Source organism: Cololabis saira, chromosome 15, assembly GCF_033807715.1.
Source record: "Cololabis saira isolate AMF1-May2022 chromosome 15, fColSai1.1, whole genome shotgun sequence".
Classification (NCBI taxonomy): Eukaryota; Metazoa; Chordata; class Actinopteri; order Beloniformes; family Belonidae; genus Cololabis; species Cololabis saira.
Genome location: NC_084601.1, coordinates 10,633,056 through 10,650,287, shown reverse-complemented (window position 1 = coordinate 10,650,287; position 17,232 = coordinate 10,633,056). Strand labels below are relative to the sequence as shown.

At 39.4% G+C, this 17,232-nt stretch overlaps 1 protein-coding gene across 1 annotated transcript in view; it reads left to right on the top strand.

Annotated features, from left to right (window-relative positions):
- Positions 1-16,927, top strand: part of LOC133461422 (protein FAM8A1-like) — a 28,038-nt gene extending 11,111 nt beyond the window's left edge. The window contains exons 2-4 of the mRNA XM_061742333.1: positions 13,307-13,505; positions 16,502-16,641; positions 16,723-16,927. Coding sequence (XP_061598317.1) covers positions 13,307-13,505; positions 16,502-16,641; positions 16,723-16,921 — 538 coding nt within the window. The 3' untranslated portion in view covers positions 16,922-16,927. The remainder of the gene's footprint in view (positions 1-13,306; positions 13,506-16,501; positions 16,642-16,722) is intronic.
- Positions 16,928-17,232: the final 305 nt, after the last annotated feature.

Genomic DNA, 17,232 nt, shown 5'->3' with positions numbered 1-17,232 from the left:
GATTTCTTCTGGTTGATTTTTTCATGATGTCATATAATGAGGCCCTCGTGTGCGAAGAACTGCCTTAAAATACATGAACAGCTTTGCCTCATTTTAACTCAGCTGATGTCTTTTAATTGGTCGGATGCTGAAACATCATCACGTAGGATTCTCTCAAGTGTTTGGGACCTCTGTCATATTAGTGGGAGACAACCTGAGTGTTGTAAGAACTTTCTAATCAGGCAAATACCAATGATGAGGGACGGTGGTAACGTCTTAATGATGACAATTATTCTGAACCAGGTGACGCAAGGTGACATCTAAAACATGCAGGACAGCTGCCCTCGAGGACCAGGGCCCCCCGATCCTGGCTCAGACTAATGCTGTTTCCCACATGTATCTGGGAGTCAACTATCTAAAAAGGCTGAGCTGTTTAAGATGAAAAAAAAAAGGTTGTTTTTGTTTGTTTAACCATCTTTCCCCAGACTGCTGACTAAATACTTACTGGCACTTGTGTGTGACATCACTTTTCACATCTAACAACACTTTCCTAGCAACAATGCATCCCAGAATCATTTGCAAGCCCGAAAAACACAATTTCATCCAAGTCTTTTGGCCCTTAGTTCATGGAATGACAGAAATGTGAGCAAATGATTGTTAAAGAAAGAGGAAATGAACAATATCACCACACATATTTAGTTAAAATGGTTTAGAACAATTATGGTGCATACAGAATTGTTTTCATTATTTTACCAATTTATTTGGTTTCATATCAAAGATTCATATTAAAGCCACCAAATGGATCAATAACACTTGTGACCACGTGGGGACATGTAAATCTGCTGTGTTGACAAAATAGACACTGTGCTAATGTGCTACTGTGCTAATATGCTACCGTGTTACCGTGCTAATGAGTGGGGAGTGTCCGACACATCTTGCAGGACCATTCTCTCCCACTGGAAGTGAATTTTGTTGTCTTAAGTCAGAGGCTGCCGCCCCCATGTGATCAGACGTGGTATTGTTACATAGGGTAGCTTTACAAAGAATCAGTTATTTGTCTGTATCCACTCTTCCATCTATCCTGACTTCCTGACTATCCTGACTATCCTGACTATCCTGACAGCTACTGTTTGGGGAAAGAAAACAACCCTCACATAATAATGCTGTCATCGCCATGCTTGACTGCAGATTTTTTACGTTTTAGTGACGATACTGCTGCTTTGTGTTGATTTTCTTGCCTTGAATTCTGTAGCACTTTGAGATTCACTGAATGGAAAGTGCATAATAAATAAAATTTATTATTATTATTATTATTATTATTATTATTATTATTATTATTACTATTATTATTATTATTATTATTATTATTATTATTATTATTATTATTATTAATAATGAGGTACATCCTGCTGGTTTTCACCATATAGAGGCAAAGCTCTGTTTCATCACATCAAAAAGATCTTTTTTCTGTCTGATAATGAATGAAAGGAATGCTTTTAGTGGGGAGACTTCTGTCTTCCCACTTTGCCATGAAAGCCTGCTGGATGAAGTACTGCATTGGTGGTTGTCGGAGAGGCAAATCTCATGCACAGTGACCCCTGGATGGTTGTTACCCACAAATCTAAGAAGCCCGGCTCCTAACTTCTTTGAGAGGAATTGGTAGTCCGCTTAGTGGCTCTTTTAGAGCAGCAGAAGTCCAGTGGCTCTGACGTACACCCTCAACCATAAGACGTTTGATAAATAGATATGCAACTTTTTAATGTCCAATGAAGTTGTCTATTTTAAGCCAAGAAAATAACAACACTCAAGACTTTGTGAGGTCTGAAAAATGTCTGCAAGCAATTATGTGATGACCTTGTCCCATCCGTGCATGTCTAGGAGTGCGGTGCACATCCTGTTCAGACACGGCAACATGTTTCACAGGAACTGGATGAACTGTGAGTAAAAGCATTCTTCACCCTTTGGTCTGTCTCACTTAATATTGTAATAAAAAAGACAAATAGATGACAAACGACAAGCTCGAGTGTGTTGGGATGAAGGTAACAACACATGCACATGTCCCATCATGAATACAAGAGGATGCGTGTTGAGTACCATCGGCACTTTGGCTCCTGGTTGACAACAACATTATATGTTTTTGGGCACAAATCTTACTTTCAAGGATTTTCAAAACCCTAAAAATACGCAGGATTACAACATTTTAGGATATTTATTGTACAATGACTCAGGACATATGGATTGGATCGGGAGGCTAAATGTTCACACTTTTATATCATGATTATTCATCCTCTTCACACTTCATTTGGGTTCAATTGTCCCTTCAAGAGCACTGAAACCATGGAAACAATCGTGATTCACAATATCCAAGCTGTCAAGTCCACCAGCATCTGGGTAACCCCCAACCCCTCGTGCATTCACCTCCTTTCCAGCATGCACCACACACACACACACACACCTCCACAGTCATAATCCCACCAGGTTGTTGGGTTTCTGTGGGGGTCAGCGTTTGCAGGACGCAGCTTTTATTTGGACCCGATTACTTTTGGGCACAGTCATCGCATGTTGACCGGGTCTCTGTCCACCGGGATAACGCTCATTGGTGTCCGCGTCACTGGCTCCATTCACTTGTTCCAGGACAATCATGTAGAACTGGCAGAGCTAACACCTAACCCACCGAGTCAGGCCAGCCCCGTCAGCAAATACGATGCCCCCTTTACCCTTTAATCACAGCAGAGGGGGGGGTGGCAACGAGATGGTGATGGCAAAGAGAGAGAGACTGAGGCAAGGAATGACGGGGCCGAACAGATCCTGCAGAATGCAGTGACGTGAAAAAGGGGAAAAAAGAGAAAGAAAGGCCGTGAGAGAGAGAGAGAGGGAGAGAGAGAGAGAGAGAGAGAGAGAGAGAGAGAGAGAGAGAGAGGGAGGGAGAGGGAGGGGGAGAGAGAGCAGAAACGAGCAAAGCTTTTCCTCACCTGAATGATAGGCGGGTCAGCTTTTACACCACTTTCACCTCATTGACCTGTAGGCTTTTCTCCCACTATGGGAGTTTTTACCTTTAGTTTAGTTTAGTTTAGTTTATTTGCACATAAAAAGTATACAACCGCCAAAAATTCAGACAAACAGTATGTAGAGAAAAAAGGAAACAACAAAAAAAAAAGAAATACAATGTAACAGAAAAAAATGTGCAGGAGGAACAAAAAAAACCCATAAGGGCTTGTCGAGTGGTCCTCCTATAAAGACACACACAATATCTACAGAGATATGTAAAACATAGGACAACTAAGGAGAATAAGCTAAATTACTAGAAAAAAACAGGAATCTAATAAGGATGTGCAGAGAAGTTCTGGAAATTAGTTGTTAAGTTTTGCTAAACTGGGCTAGCAAAAAAGTTGTGATTTGTTTTTTGAAATTATTTGTGCTCGAGCATTCTCTAATATTGAGTGGTAAGGTGTTCCAATAAAGAGGAACCCCTGAACCTAACTGAAAATTGGGAAAAAGTAGTCCTGAAAAAGGTGGGATGGAGATTGTTTGCAGACCTAGTATTGAAGTGATGACCTGCCATTGTTTATGTAATAATTGCTCGGGGGTTTATGTTCTTGGTCTCTGGAAAGCGTCTGGAGACAACTTTTGTTGTATTAGACACTATGCAAATAAAATTGAATTGAATTGAATAGACAAGACTAATGATTTGTCCCCCAGTTTACATATTTGAGCTCTCGGCGTTTGCAGACCAGAACTCATCATCTGCTGTTGATGCGTACAGCCTCCTAAGTGGTTAAGAAGAACAACAACCCAAAAACAAACACAACCACCACAAACGGCAGCCAATTACTTTATATTCAAATAAATGCACAGAATCCAAACATGGGAAAAAAGCAGGGGACACAACATTGGGTAACAAGGGCCTATAATGCAAATGTAGGATGACAGACTCATTTATGAAGTAGAGTGCTCTTTTAGCTGAATTTGATGTTGTGAAATTGGGTCAGCGGGCCTCTGCTGCTCTCTTGTGGAACATTCTGAAACATTCTGAGTTATTTTAAAAAGGATCAAGACGAAAGATGCTTAAATTTCAAGCTGCAGATTATTTAAGGTTATATAGAAAAAAAATGGCACCCTTTTTTAATTCTATGATTTGATGTATCAAGATATGTTTAAAAAAGTATATCTGCTCCTAATATAAATCCATAAATTAAGGTAAAAGGAAGTTTAGATGAACAGCAACATATGACATTTTACACAGTCTCCTTATTCATAGTTGATATAAGTTAAACACAATCCACGCAATAGCTTGTAGAACCATCTTTAGCAAAAATGACTTGAAGTGATTGTTTTCAGGGTGATATTATCAGTCTCTTACATCAACGTGGAGGAATTTGGCCAGACTATTCGCCACAAAGTTGCTTCAACTCATTGATGTTTGTGAACGATCATTTACAGCTCTCTTAAATCCTCAACAAAGATCTTCATCCTTCATGGTCCCACAGCAGTATTTCAAGGTTAGGGTCTGAACTTTGACTACAACACCTTGATTTTCTTCCAGCCATTCTGTTGTAAATTTGCTGGAGGGCTTGACCTCATTGTCATGCTGCATTAACCAGTTTCTGCCAAGATTAAGCTGAAAATATGACTCTAGAATAATCTGGTGTGCAGACAGAGGGGTTTGTGGCTGATTCAATGACCCAAAGATGCTCAGTTCCTGTGTCTGAAAACCACCAGCACCAGCACGCCTGCCAGCTGCTATGAGCTGTTGTCTTGAGCTGAGTTGAACTGACCTGTTGAACTATTATTAAGAAACAAGGTTGAGGATCATGACCATACACACTTTGGTCCAGAGGACATTGCTCCAGAAAGGATGCTAAAAGCTACTAAAAAAGCTTAAAGCTACTCTATGAAGCCATACCCTTTCTTAATGCATGGAGATGGCGTACCACAAGGAACTTTATGTGTCAGCTACGTGTTTTGCTGCGTTAGTGCTCGACGGGCGCACCGCCATGACATGCCATCATCACTATAAACACCCAATTAAATACCTTTGTACTCACTACACAAACATGCTTTAAAATGGCCCCACCATCATGTATGATTTAACTGTCTGGCGCTAGCTGTAAAGGCAGCGATTCGATTGGCTGATACTTGCTCTGAAGTGCTAAAGGTTGAAAACTGATGTCACCCTAATCAGAATGAATGGGTGTACGCAGTACTCGAGTTGTAAAAAGAAATCAGGGGGGATGGTGGATTTTATCATATGGGGACAGATAATTTGTGCTCATTACAAATAATATAATATATTACAAATAATAGCACTGACCAAAACAGCTGCAGAAATACTGCACGAATGACATAGCAGCAGTTAAATGCAGCCTTCTGTAAGCTTTAAATATCCACTGGGCTTACATCAAATACATCAAAACACAACAATAAAAAACTGTTTTCTGAACTTATCAATATGTCTCTATCCTTCACAGGATAAGTAAAATGGATCACTGCAAAAACTCAAAATCAACAACAAACAGTTAAAATGTCTCATTTTAGTAAAAAAAATCTCATTACACTTAAAACAAGACTCATCACTGGAAAAAAACAACAATTTTCACCTGTTTCAAGTAGATTTTCACTTAAAATAAGTAGAAAAATCTGCCAGTGGAACAAGACTTTTTTGCTTGTAATAAGAAGATAAATCCCACTGGCAGATTTTTTTACGTATTTCAAGTGAAAATTTACTTGAACCAGGTGAAAATTGTCAAATAAGTTATTCTCTGGTGTTATTTTTCTGGTGATGACTCTAAATGTTGAAATAGCAGTAAAACCACATTCATTGATGAAATGACATAAGGGATGGAAAGGGGGGATGGCAGTTTTACAGGGGGGATGATTTGGACCGTTTTTATTTCAGGGGGGGATGCCATCCACCCTCATCTACCCTCAACTCCAGTACTGGGTGTACGGTAGGACGAAACAAAATGTACCTCTAGTGGGACAAAGTGATATTACAAGGCCTGCTGGACCATTCATTAGCACAGACCTGTCAGTTGCCATTTAATCAGCACAGTAGATATTTACGCCCCTATGTGGTCACGCATTGTATTGCCACACAGAGTGGCTTTTGTGGAGATTTTAACATTGATTTGTTAAACCCACATGATAACAAAGAAAATAGTGAATTTATTGATACAATGTACAGTCAATGTCTATTCCCAACCATATTAAAACCAACCAGAATAACAAGCGACAGTGCCACATTAATAGACAATATCTTTACCAATGAACATGAGAGTAAAATAATAAGTGGACTGCTACTCAACGACATAAGTGATCACCTTCCAGTGTTTGCAACCTTACAGAACATTTTTAAGAATAAAACAAATAATAACTCGGATCATTTTATATTAATCAGACATAAAACACCAGCATCTATCAAGGCTCTTGGAGCAGAGCTAAGGAGTCAAAACTGGAATGAGGTCGACTTACAAAAAGATCCTAATAAAGCTCATGAGGTATTCCTCAAATTATTTAATGCCTCATTTGATAAGTGCTGTGCATTAAAAACACTAAAGAAGAAGGCCAAATACAATAGCAAGCTTTGGTTCACTAAGGGATTAGAAAACACCAGTAGAAAGAAAAACTTACTTTATAAACAGTTTATGAAAAAAAGAACTAAGGAAGATGAAATCAAATATAAAAAGTATAAAAAATAAATCAATAAGTATATTGGAAGGATTATTATAATAAACAATAATAGATAATAAATAAATAAATAATAATAAATAATTAATAGAAAATAGGAACAACATACAGGGAACATGGAAAGTAGTTAACAGTATAATAAAAAATGGCACAGGAAAATCATCCATCCATCCATCCTTCGTCCGCCCCTTTATCCGTTCCCGGGTCGCGGGGGCAGCAGCCTCAGCAGAGATGCCCAGACTTTCTTCACCCCAGACACTTCCTCCAGCTCCTCCGAGGGGAGTCCAAGGCGTTCCCAGGCCAGCCAGAGACATAGTCTCTCCAGCGTGTCCTGGGTCTGCCCCGGGGTCTCCTCCCGGTGGGACATGCCTGGAACACCTCCCTAGGGAGGCGTCCAGGTACAGGAAAATCAGAATACCCTAATTATTTTATCAAAGACAATCAACATATCATGACCAAAATTAAAGAGACTGCAAATGATTTCAATAATTACATTGTCAATGTTGGTTATGACCTGGCAAAGCAAATAGACGATCCTACCAATAAAGATGGAGTAGAGGAGGACATCATTAACAGAAATGAAAACACAATTTTTCTGAAAAAGATTGAAATTCAAATGTGCTTAAATTCAGAGATTTAGTGGACCTTAAAACAGCGCAATTTATGTTTAAAATCAACAATAAAACTCTTCCTGACAGCATTCAGAAGCTCTTCCAAAGCAGAGTTAGCCAATATGAACTAAGGGGAACATATTCAGTATGTTCAGGAAAACAAAGGCAAGAACCAATGTCAAACAACGATGCATCTCAGTGACAGGAGTTAATCTGTGGAACAGCTTAGATACAGAAATGAAAATGTGTACAGGCATGTACCTATGGACATGTGTATGTATGTATGTATATATGCGTATGTATGTGTGTGTGTGTGTGTGTGTGTGTGTGTGTGTGTGTGTGTGTGTGTGTGTGTGTGTGTGTGTACATATATATGTATATACAGTATGCGTGTGTGTATGTACATATGTATATGTGTAGGTATGTGTATGTACTATTGTATTATTGCTTATATAAATACTGTATGGAATGATATTTATTAATGACATTGCACTAAAAGCTATGTCGAGTTACCTGTACTTTGGGTTATGGTGTTGTGGAAATTGAAAGGACCAATAAACTCAACTAAACTAAACTAAAACTAAACTTTAAGGCACATTAAGGAACAGTTAATTGAGTTTAATTTTCTAATTCTTCAGTCCAACAAAAACCTTTTTAGGTTTTTTAATTACCTTACATGTTTTGGCGATTCCTTTCGCCTTATCGCCTATCAGCTGATAAATGAGGGGTCACACACACACCATCTTGTAACTGATGAAGGCAGAGCAAACGAATTAGAAAATTGAATTGTAAATCCATAGACAAAATGAACTTTATTAAATCATCAGTTAATTTAGTGTTTGATTGTAATTTAGATCTTGATAGGTAGCCTTAAAATTGATTAAAATAACTGTAAAAGGCCTCATGTGTTAAAGTAACTTAATTTAGCTAGATGAATATGTTGAGTATCTTGCTGTTTATTGTAGACTAGAGATGCTGGTCATTGAAGGAATATATTAAATGCTAATGAATTCCATACAAACCAAATCCAAGTTTAAATTAGCCTTGGCTAATTCTGGTACAAATGGCACTGCTCATGGTCCATTTTAAATGATATAAAATAAAATAACCAGTGCCGACATTGAGTTAAAAAAAAAAAAAAAAGAATCAAAATAACAACAAGTCGAACACAGCAAGTATTACAGTAAGCAGACATGGACGAATGAGCTGAATGTGGAATTGGAAGAAAAAGTATGGGATGAATGTTTGAAAAGTATGTATGACTGTTCTGTGAATGTCAGGCACTCTCTTATACAGTTTAAGACGTTAGACTGTATTATTCTAGAGAAAAGCTACAGAGTTTCTTTCCCGATGTTTCACCCATTTGCAACAGATGACTGGTAATGATGACTGCGACTGGTAATTTAGTACATTCTTATGCAGTAAACTTCATACATACTGGAAAGGTATTTTCCATTTCTTCTCTATGGCTTATGGGAGATGTTGGGAGACGGATCCGCTTGTAGCCATTCTCGGGACAAATACCCCTTTGTCTTTTGCCACCAAATATCAGAAAAAGGCTGTTCTATTGGGAACTGTGATTGCAAAAAAGCACATGTGGCACATAGCATATTTATATACAGGACTGTCTCAGAAAATTAGAATATTGTGATGAAGTTATTTATTTTCTGTAATGCAATTAAAAAAACAAAAATGTCATACATTCTGGATTCATTACAAATCAACTGAAATATTGCAAGTCTTTTATTATTTTAATATTGCTGATCATGGCTTACAGTTTAAGATTCCCAGAATATTCTAACTTTTTGAGATAGGATATTTGAGTTTTCTTAAACTGTAAGCCATGATCAGCAATATTAAAATAATAAAAGGCTTGCAATATTTCAGTTGATTTGCAATGATCCAGAATCCAGAATGTATGACATCTTTGTTTTTGTAATTGCATTACAGAAAATCACAATATTCTAATTTTCTGAGACAGTCTTGTATATACAATTGCCTGCTCACTTAAATATGTTATTTTATATCTAGCTCTTATTGCATATTACCCCCCGTTCACTTTTAAGCATTTTTTTTTTTTTTTTTAAGTACAAAAGGCACGAGACCACCTGGGGGTATAAAAGCTGTGGCTGAGCTGAATTCTTCAGTTGGCAGTTAACACTCTGACCAGTAAAAGCCCCTGACGATCAGCTGTTTTTATATTTATTCTTTCAGGTGAGTAAATGTTGCATAAGCATTACTACAGTTTGTCAATATTGTTAGCTTTCTGTTTAGTGGACTGTTGCATCGTAACGTGTAGTTTGTTAGCGGTATTTGTGCTAGTTTGGTTTCCTAAACCGGGACCGGGAGTTGCCGGTTACCGTCAAATTAATGTTACAACTGTCAATCGGAGTCGGACGTAACGTTTGCCTGACTCAACTGATACATATGTATGAGTACACTTTTGGAGTGTTTTGTTGTTTATATTTTCTGTGTTTTATTAATTTTCCTCTAACGGTTAGTTGTTTTATCCTAACGAATGTAGACGGTTAGAGCAAAGAGCGCATTGCCGTTACTGGCAATGGTTTGAAATGGTATACACTTCCGGTCTCCTAAGTGGGCGTGGCCGCCCCTCTCCCCACATCGTTTTGGAACATGCAACACTAGATACAGTACAACTTTCTTCCAAAAAGACTTAAATAATAAAAATAACAGTATTATTAAGCAAAGAAGCAAGTTTTATTTTAGTTTTTTCATTTTATCCGATGGGAAAACGATGAGAGCCAAATCTCGCGAGAGTGTGTTGCTCAGACAGAGACAGGTCTCAAACAAAGTTCATTTTCTCCTAATCTGTAGGTCTGAAAATTTCCATTTTGGTGTCAGAATGTTCAGAAGGTTTGTGGCTTTTGAAAAATGGGTCCCATATTTACTTAGGTTACTATGGGGCGAAGGAATTGGTAATAATCTGTGCTCACGCTCACTTTTCCCATAGGACTCAATAGATACAGGAAAACGAACTGTAGTGGGCTGTCTCGTTTATTGAACGTCTCTGGTTAGAGCCAGAGCCCAAACAGCTGATTAGCAGCTGTAGTTTACCGTTACCAAGGTAACCAGGCAGCGCACAGGCTGTAATGCGTCATATGTAAACAAAGAGACGAGGCAAGTTTATTTATATAGCACAATTCAACACAAGGTAATTCAAAGTGATTTACATTGACATTAAAAGCAGCAAGACATAATTAGACAGTAAATAACAAATAAAATGAAATCAAATTATGAGAAAAGAAGGTAAAATAATAAAAAGCACAAGTTACTGATTTAAGAGTACGCTTCAATAACAAATACATGAAATAAAATGATAAGAAAAGAGGTAAAATAATAATAAGCACAAGTTAAAAATAAGGGCAGTAGAGTACAGCAGGTAAGTATTTAATTTAGTACGCTTCAGTAAACAGTAATGTTTTAGGCCTGATTTAAAGGATCTACAGTTGGAGCAGACCTCAGGTCTACAGGAAGTTTGTTCCACCGGTGAGGAGCAGAATAACTGAACGCTGCCTCACCTTGCTTGGTTCTGGTTCTTGGGAACCACAACAAACCAGATCCAGATGAACCTCAGGGGTCTGGGAGCTTCATAGGGAACTAACAGATCCAGCATGTATTTTGGTCCAAGACCATTCAGTGCTTTGTAGACCAGCAGTAAGATTTTAAACTCTATCCTTTGACTCACTGGAAGCCAGTGTAGTGATTTCATGACCGGTGTAATATGGTCCAGTTTCCTGGTGTTTGTAAGGACTCTGGCGGCAGTGTTCTGGATCAGCTGCAGCTGCCTGATAGATTTCTTGTTCAGGCCTGTAAAGATGCCATTGCAATAATCCAACCTACTGAAAATGAATGCATGAATAAGTTTTTCCATGTCTTGTTTAGACAGAATCCCCTTAATTCTAGCAATGTCTTTTAGGTGGTAGTAGGCAGATTTAGTGATAAACTTTAGATAGCTGTTGAAGTTCAGGTCTGAGTCAATAATAAAGAGGATAAATGGGAGAGATTATGGCTGCGTCCGAAATTGCATATTTCCACCCTAATGAGTAGCAACAACAGTAGCCTATGTGAGATTTTTTTAGTGCGTCCAAAACATTAGTACGTACACAATAGTATGCGCTATCCATACTCATTCCGGAGAAATGTATTAGTGTGGATTGATGGAAAATAGCTAAGCAGAAACTTCCCACAATGCAATGCAGCGGTGTTTGGTTGCTGCGCAGATATGTATATGTCATAAGTATAATATTAAGTATAATAATATTATTATATAATATTAATATTATAATATTCGTATATAATAATATATGATGTCATCTTGTTTCGGCCAGGATAAAGGGGAAATAGCGGAGCGGTGCTGCTAACGCTGCTGTGACAGGAGTTGTTACCATGGTAACAAGTCCCCCTCCCAACGGTAGGAAGTGCCGTGTGGCTCTGAGTAGTACGTCCCAATTAATGCATACTACTGATATTTACTCAAAAGTGTGCCGAACTTAAGTATACATTTTGAGTATGTACAGTTTAGTATGGCATTTCAGACGCACCGTATATGATTGATGTAATTGTTGTGTGACTAAAGGCATAAGGGAATAATATAATTGTTTTGTATAGATAATAATAAGAATTGTATATAATATAAATATTGAATGAGTACTTTCATTACCCTTATATAGAATTGATAATTTTTTATAGACTACGTTTATTCATAACCACCTATTTTATGTTTATTGTGATTCTATTAGCCTATTGATTTTAAATGGAAATATTTAGTGAATGTATTGTTATTAGCGTATTTTGAAATATTGAGATTTTTATATAATACTGTGATTTTGATATTATATTATTATTGTTTATATTGTCATTTGTATTGGTCCAAATAAGTTCAGTCGGCAGTTGACACAGACTATGAAATATAACATATCCCATTCAACTAATTAGCACATTTAGAGCAGTATGCAAGTGCACAGCCTTTGCAGATTATTACACCTGCAGCCACAGTATAGTCCTTCTTTTGAGGGCAGAACTGACATCTCTTCCTCTTATTTGCCCTAACTGGGGAAGTTACATTTCAAGTTAAAAGTCATTGTGACCTTGAAATACAAATGAAGAGGGAAAACTTAAGCATTCACACATTTTGTGATGAATGACAAGTTGTTTCTTCAAGCAAGATGAAATTTGGTGTTTAAAATTCAATTAAGGTGCTTATAATGGGGGTTTACTGAAGACGGGTCATTTTGATCCAGAGAACACGGGGTGTATTCAGAGAAAGAGGACAACAGGAGGGTTAAATGTGTACAGTGATTAGGGTTGCCAACTCCCTGAAAAATACATAAGGGACACCTCATTCTCAGGGCTGACCAACCCGATTGCCTTCACCCTTCCTGGCCTGGTGATTTTTTTAGCCCCTTTTTTGTGAGTAAACGATTTTTTAACTATTTGACTTGAACCTGGATTGAATTAGATGCATATTTTTGAATGTCATGAACACATAGAAAATAAATTATTATCCAGCAATTAACCCAGCAATTCACTTTAATACAAAATAACAAAATGAACTGAATAAAATAAGTATCTTACTTAAACAGAAACCTGTCCTGCTTAACTTAAAATTGTATAAATTAATATAAAACAATAAAAAGAAAGCAGAACATCCATCCTGTAATAGTGCACATTTTTAGTGCAATAACAAAAGTGCAAACAGAAAGTCTGTAGAAAACTTGTAAACATATTTGTGCCTCAAAGGCCATGACTGTAGGCGATAGTTGTAGTAAAACAGAAAAATAACTTATGAACTCAACAGCTCAATGCCATTTTCCATTGGCATTTTATGACTATTTTTGACTCTCACAGTAATACGGGACAAAGTGCGTCCCTTTTCAGCTCAATACGGGACGCGTATTTTAGTTTATAATTACGGGAAGATTCCGTTTTTCAAGGGACGGTTGGCAACCCTAACGGTGATCCAGCATCTCGCTCCGATTGCACACAAATCTATTGAGTTTTCATATTAGTGTTGTTGTTATTTGCCCCGCAGGACAAGAGTATGCCATCTCTTCTGCTTTCCAGAGGTTCTTGGCAGAAATGGTGGACTTCTTCATTTTGGTTATTTTAATGATCGACTTCCTTGTCGGGAGGATCTATGAGAACATGTCCACGGTGGAGAGGCTGGCTGTGGCTCTGGTCTACAGGCTGCTGGTCTCCTTCTACGAGGTGGGTCACATGTTGCACTGTCTATAATCTGCCTTCACTTTCCACCAATCCTGCAAACGGGAACTGTTGCTTCCTCAGTTTACGCGTACATTGCTCTGTTTTCTGGATTTAAGCTCAAATTTATCTGCAAGGCACATGTAAAAACAACAGAGTGGACTTTTGCCATCAAATTCAAACTTATTTAATCAAATAGCAAGGTCCTTAAGAATCAGAATCAGTATCAGAATCAGACTTTAATTGACAGGGTTAGAATACATCAAACAGTGAATTTGACTTTGGATACACCGTCGGCGACACAGATGTTTATTATGCGCCTGTTTTCCCAAGGGTAACACTGGGTTCGAGCAAAGAAAGGCATCTTCACACTGTGTATAAATACACAGTGTCAAGGTGCAGAAAACACCTCAGCACACAAAGCAACTAACATCATCACAAAGACTTGCATGTCGGTATGGGGGGGAGCCAGGGAAGGCGTTGAAAATGAGGGAGGTGTGGTTATCAGCAAATGTGTGTGTGTGAGCGGTAAGTCTGTGAACTTTGCCCAAGAGCTACTCCTCAGCCATTGTCCTTGACGTTATCAGACGGCCCGGTACAGTTCTGTTACGGGTCCACAGATGTCCTGGGAAGGGGAGGGCTAGTGGGGGCAGAGCACCTTGTTTTTCATTCCTCCAGGGAGATTGTGACTGGAGCAGCCTGCCAAACCGCTCTGTCAAGGTCAGATTATAGAATCAACAATTGTATTGAAAAAACAGCCAGATTCTAGTCATTTTTCGTCTGCTTTAACTCTCTGGTTCATCAATGGCGACTCCAAACAGACGAATTTGTGGTCAATTCCCGCCAAGCCGAGCTTCCAACTTCTCCAAGGTCTGGTGTTGGTCGCAGAGCTTATCCTCTCAGCCACGTCGGGCAGCTTTGAGAGGGCCAGAACAGCATGAATCCACCAGCTCCAAAAAGCAGAAATCCTGTTATCATTAATCCAATTATGAAGGCATCTTCAACATCCTCGACCAACAGAATCGACAGGCACTAGGGATGGGCGGTATGGACTAAAAAATGTATCACGATAATTTCTGGCATTTATCCCGATAACGATAAAAATGACGATAAGAAAAATACCAATTCAACTCCACCTTTTCAACTACGGTATAAATCTATCTCGCTCTCAGATGAGATCCACCATGTTTGTTACACAAAAATGTCATCAACGGGAATTTATCTTTCTTTCTTTCTTTCTTTCTTTCTTTCTTTCTTTCTTTCTTTCTTTCTTTCTTTCTTTCTTTCTTTCTTTCTTGCTCGCTCATTTCCTTCCTTCCTTCCTTCCTTCCTTCCTTCCTTCCTTCCTTCCTTCCTTCCTTCCTTCCTTCCTTCCTTCCTTCCTTCCTTCCTTCCTTCCTCTTTTCTCCCTTCCTTCCTCCTTTCCTTGTTTTCTCCCTTCCTTCTCCCCTTTCCTTCCTTCCTTCCTTTCTTCCTTCCTTCTTTCCTCCTGCTCTCTCCTTCCTTCTTCCCTTCCTTCCTTCTTTCCTTGTTTCCTTCCTTCCTTCCTTCCTTCCTTCCTTCCTTCCTTCCTTCCTTCCCTCCTTCCTTCCTTCCTTCTTCCCTTCCTTCCTTCCTTCTTCCCTTCCTTCCTTCCTTCCTTCTTTTCTCCCTTCCTTCCTCCTTTCCTTGTTTTCTCCCTTCCTTCTCCCCTTTCCTTCCTTCCTTCCTTTCTTCCTTCCTTCCTTCCTTCCTTCCTTCCTTCCTTCCTTCCTTCCTTCCTTCCTTCCTTCCTTCCTTCCTTCCTTCCTTCCTTCCTTCCTTCCTTCCTTCCTTCCTTCCTTCACGTACTTTGTGCGTGGATTTAACGCAGAACCATAAATCAGTTTTACACAAAAAGGTCATCAACGGGAATTTATCGTTTTTACCGCGAGATGACAAATTCTTATTGTGAGTCATTTTTTTGACGGTATATCGTGAACGGTAAAATATCGCCCATTCCTAACAGGCACATGTTCCTCCAATGGCTCCCTTGTCCCCTGACTGGTCAATTGTGCTGAGAGACCAGTTAACCAATTCCATGATTGTAGAGAGTTTCGGAAGATGTGAAATAGAGAGGCTCTAAAAAGACAAGACAGGACAAAAAGCAGCAGCAGGGCAGAAAGGGAGGGAGAGGGAGCAGAAAAGCATCCGCCTTCACCGAGAGCCGGAAGAAGAAGGTAGAAAGGTAGTAGAAATGGAAAAGAGAGAGTAAAATAGAAAAGCAGTGACTTCTAAATACATTGAATTATTTGGGTGTTGAACTCGAGTCAAAGTCAAGAAGTAAGTCAAGTCTCAAGCAGGGGTTTCAGTCATTACACTGCAAGTGAAACTGGTTTATAAATGTACCAAATAGTGCACTTACGAAGGGATAAAAGATGGATCACGTCTGTATTTTGATCTGGTTTTTAGAACGTCTTTTAGTCAGTTTAAAGCTTTAAAAACTAGCAGTAGAACGTTGAAACCTGTTACCTATAAAGATGCTGTTAATGTTGACAGTCCTCTTTTTTTTAAAGTTGTTTTTTTTACGTTTTTAAGTTGTTTCAGTGTTTTTGAAGGAGAAACTGCTGCAGGGAGGTGGTACACGTGCTCTCCTTTTTCATTTAGCCCTCACTCAGGAACTTTTCTTCATTGGGTGCTGAGTAAAACAACCAAAACAAACCATTTGGACAAATAGAACGTATAAACCAGAGTCCTCATCCATGTGGAAGAGGACCGGCTTCACAGTCAGACAGAGTGAGATCTTTACAACACAACGCGGTTCCCTGCAGAGGATGCTGATGCAACGTTGCGTTAGTAGTTGCCTGAGATGAAGTCATGCGTCACATCTGAGGCTCGGCTTCCCAGGTGGGAATGAAAGTCATGTGTGGTTTAAAAAACTGACTTAAGAATGAGTTATGGTGTTACAAGTAAATATTGTTTGTTTATATAGTGAGTATGAAAATGGAAGTACAGTAACAAGCTGACTGCTTTTGCCTAAACAGACCCTCTTTATTTGGGGTGCCGACGGTGCAACTCCAGGGAAGTTCCTGCTCGGTCTGCGGGTAATGACGTGTGCCACGTCCACTCTGGTCCGACCGAACCGCATCTTGGTGGTCCCAGCATCCAACGTCTCCCTCTCTGCGTGAGTAGTCTCGTATTCCATGTTTTCGGCTCAGATGAGCGCGTAACTGTCCTGATGTGACCTCCACCTTCGTCTTTGCAGCTCTGCAGTCCGGGCCCTGATCAAGAACTGCTTCATCGCCTTCCTCTTATTCATCTTCAGCACGCCGCTCATGAACCAGAACTTCTCCATCGCCTTCCTCTTCCCCGTCTTCATCCCGCTGCTGTACCTCCAGCACAACAGGACTGTGTACGACATCGTGGCGGGGACCATAGTCGTCCAGCACCGGTGGGGGACGTAGCTCCGTCTCCGGGGACGGGCTCCGTCACACTTGGGTTGGGCAGAGCCACGTCAGATCCGGGTCTGCTCCTCATCACGTCTACTTGCACTGAAAACACTGGAGGAAAGTTGTACTGCAGCGATGGTTAGTGTTGTTGCATCACAGGTGGAAGGTTTCCAGTAAAAATCCTGCAGATTGCAGGTCCTAAGTTGTCTTAAAAAGGTTGGAACTCCTGTATATCTGTTATTTGTCCATATGGACGTTGTACCGAAAGTTGAGTGTGTAGCGTTATGTGTTTATTTGTGGCCCTGTGAGGGTGTAGCGTAGCTGCC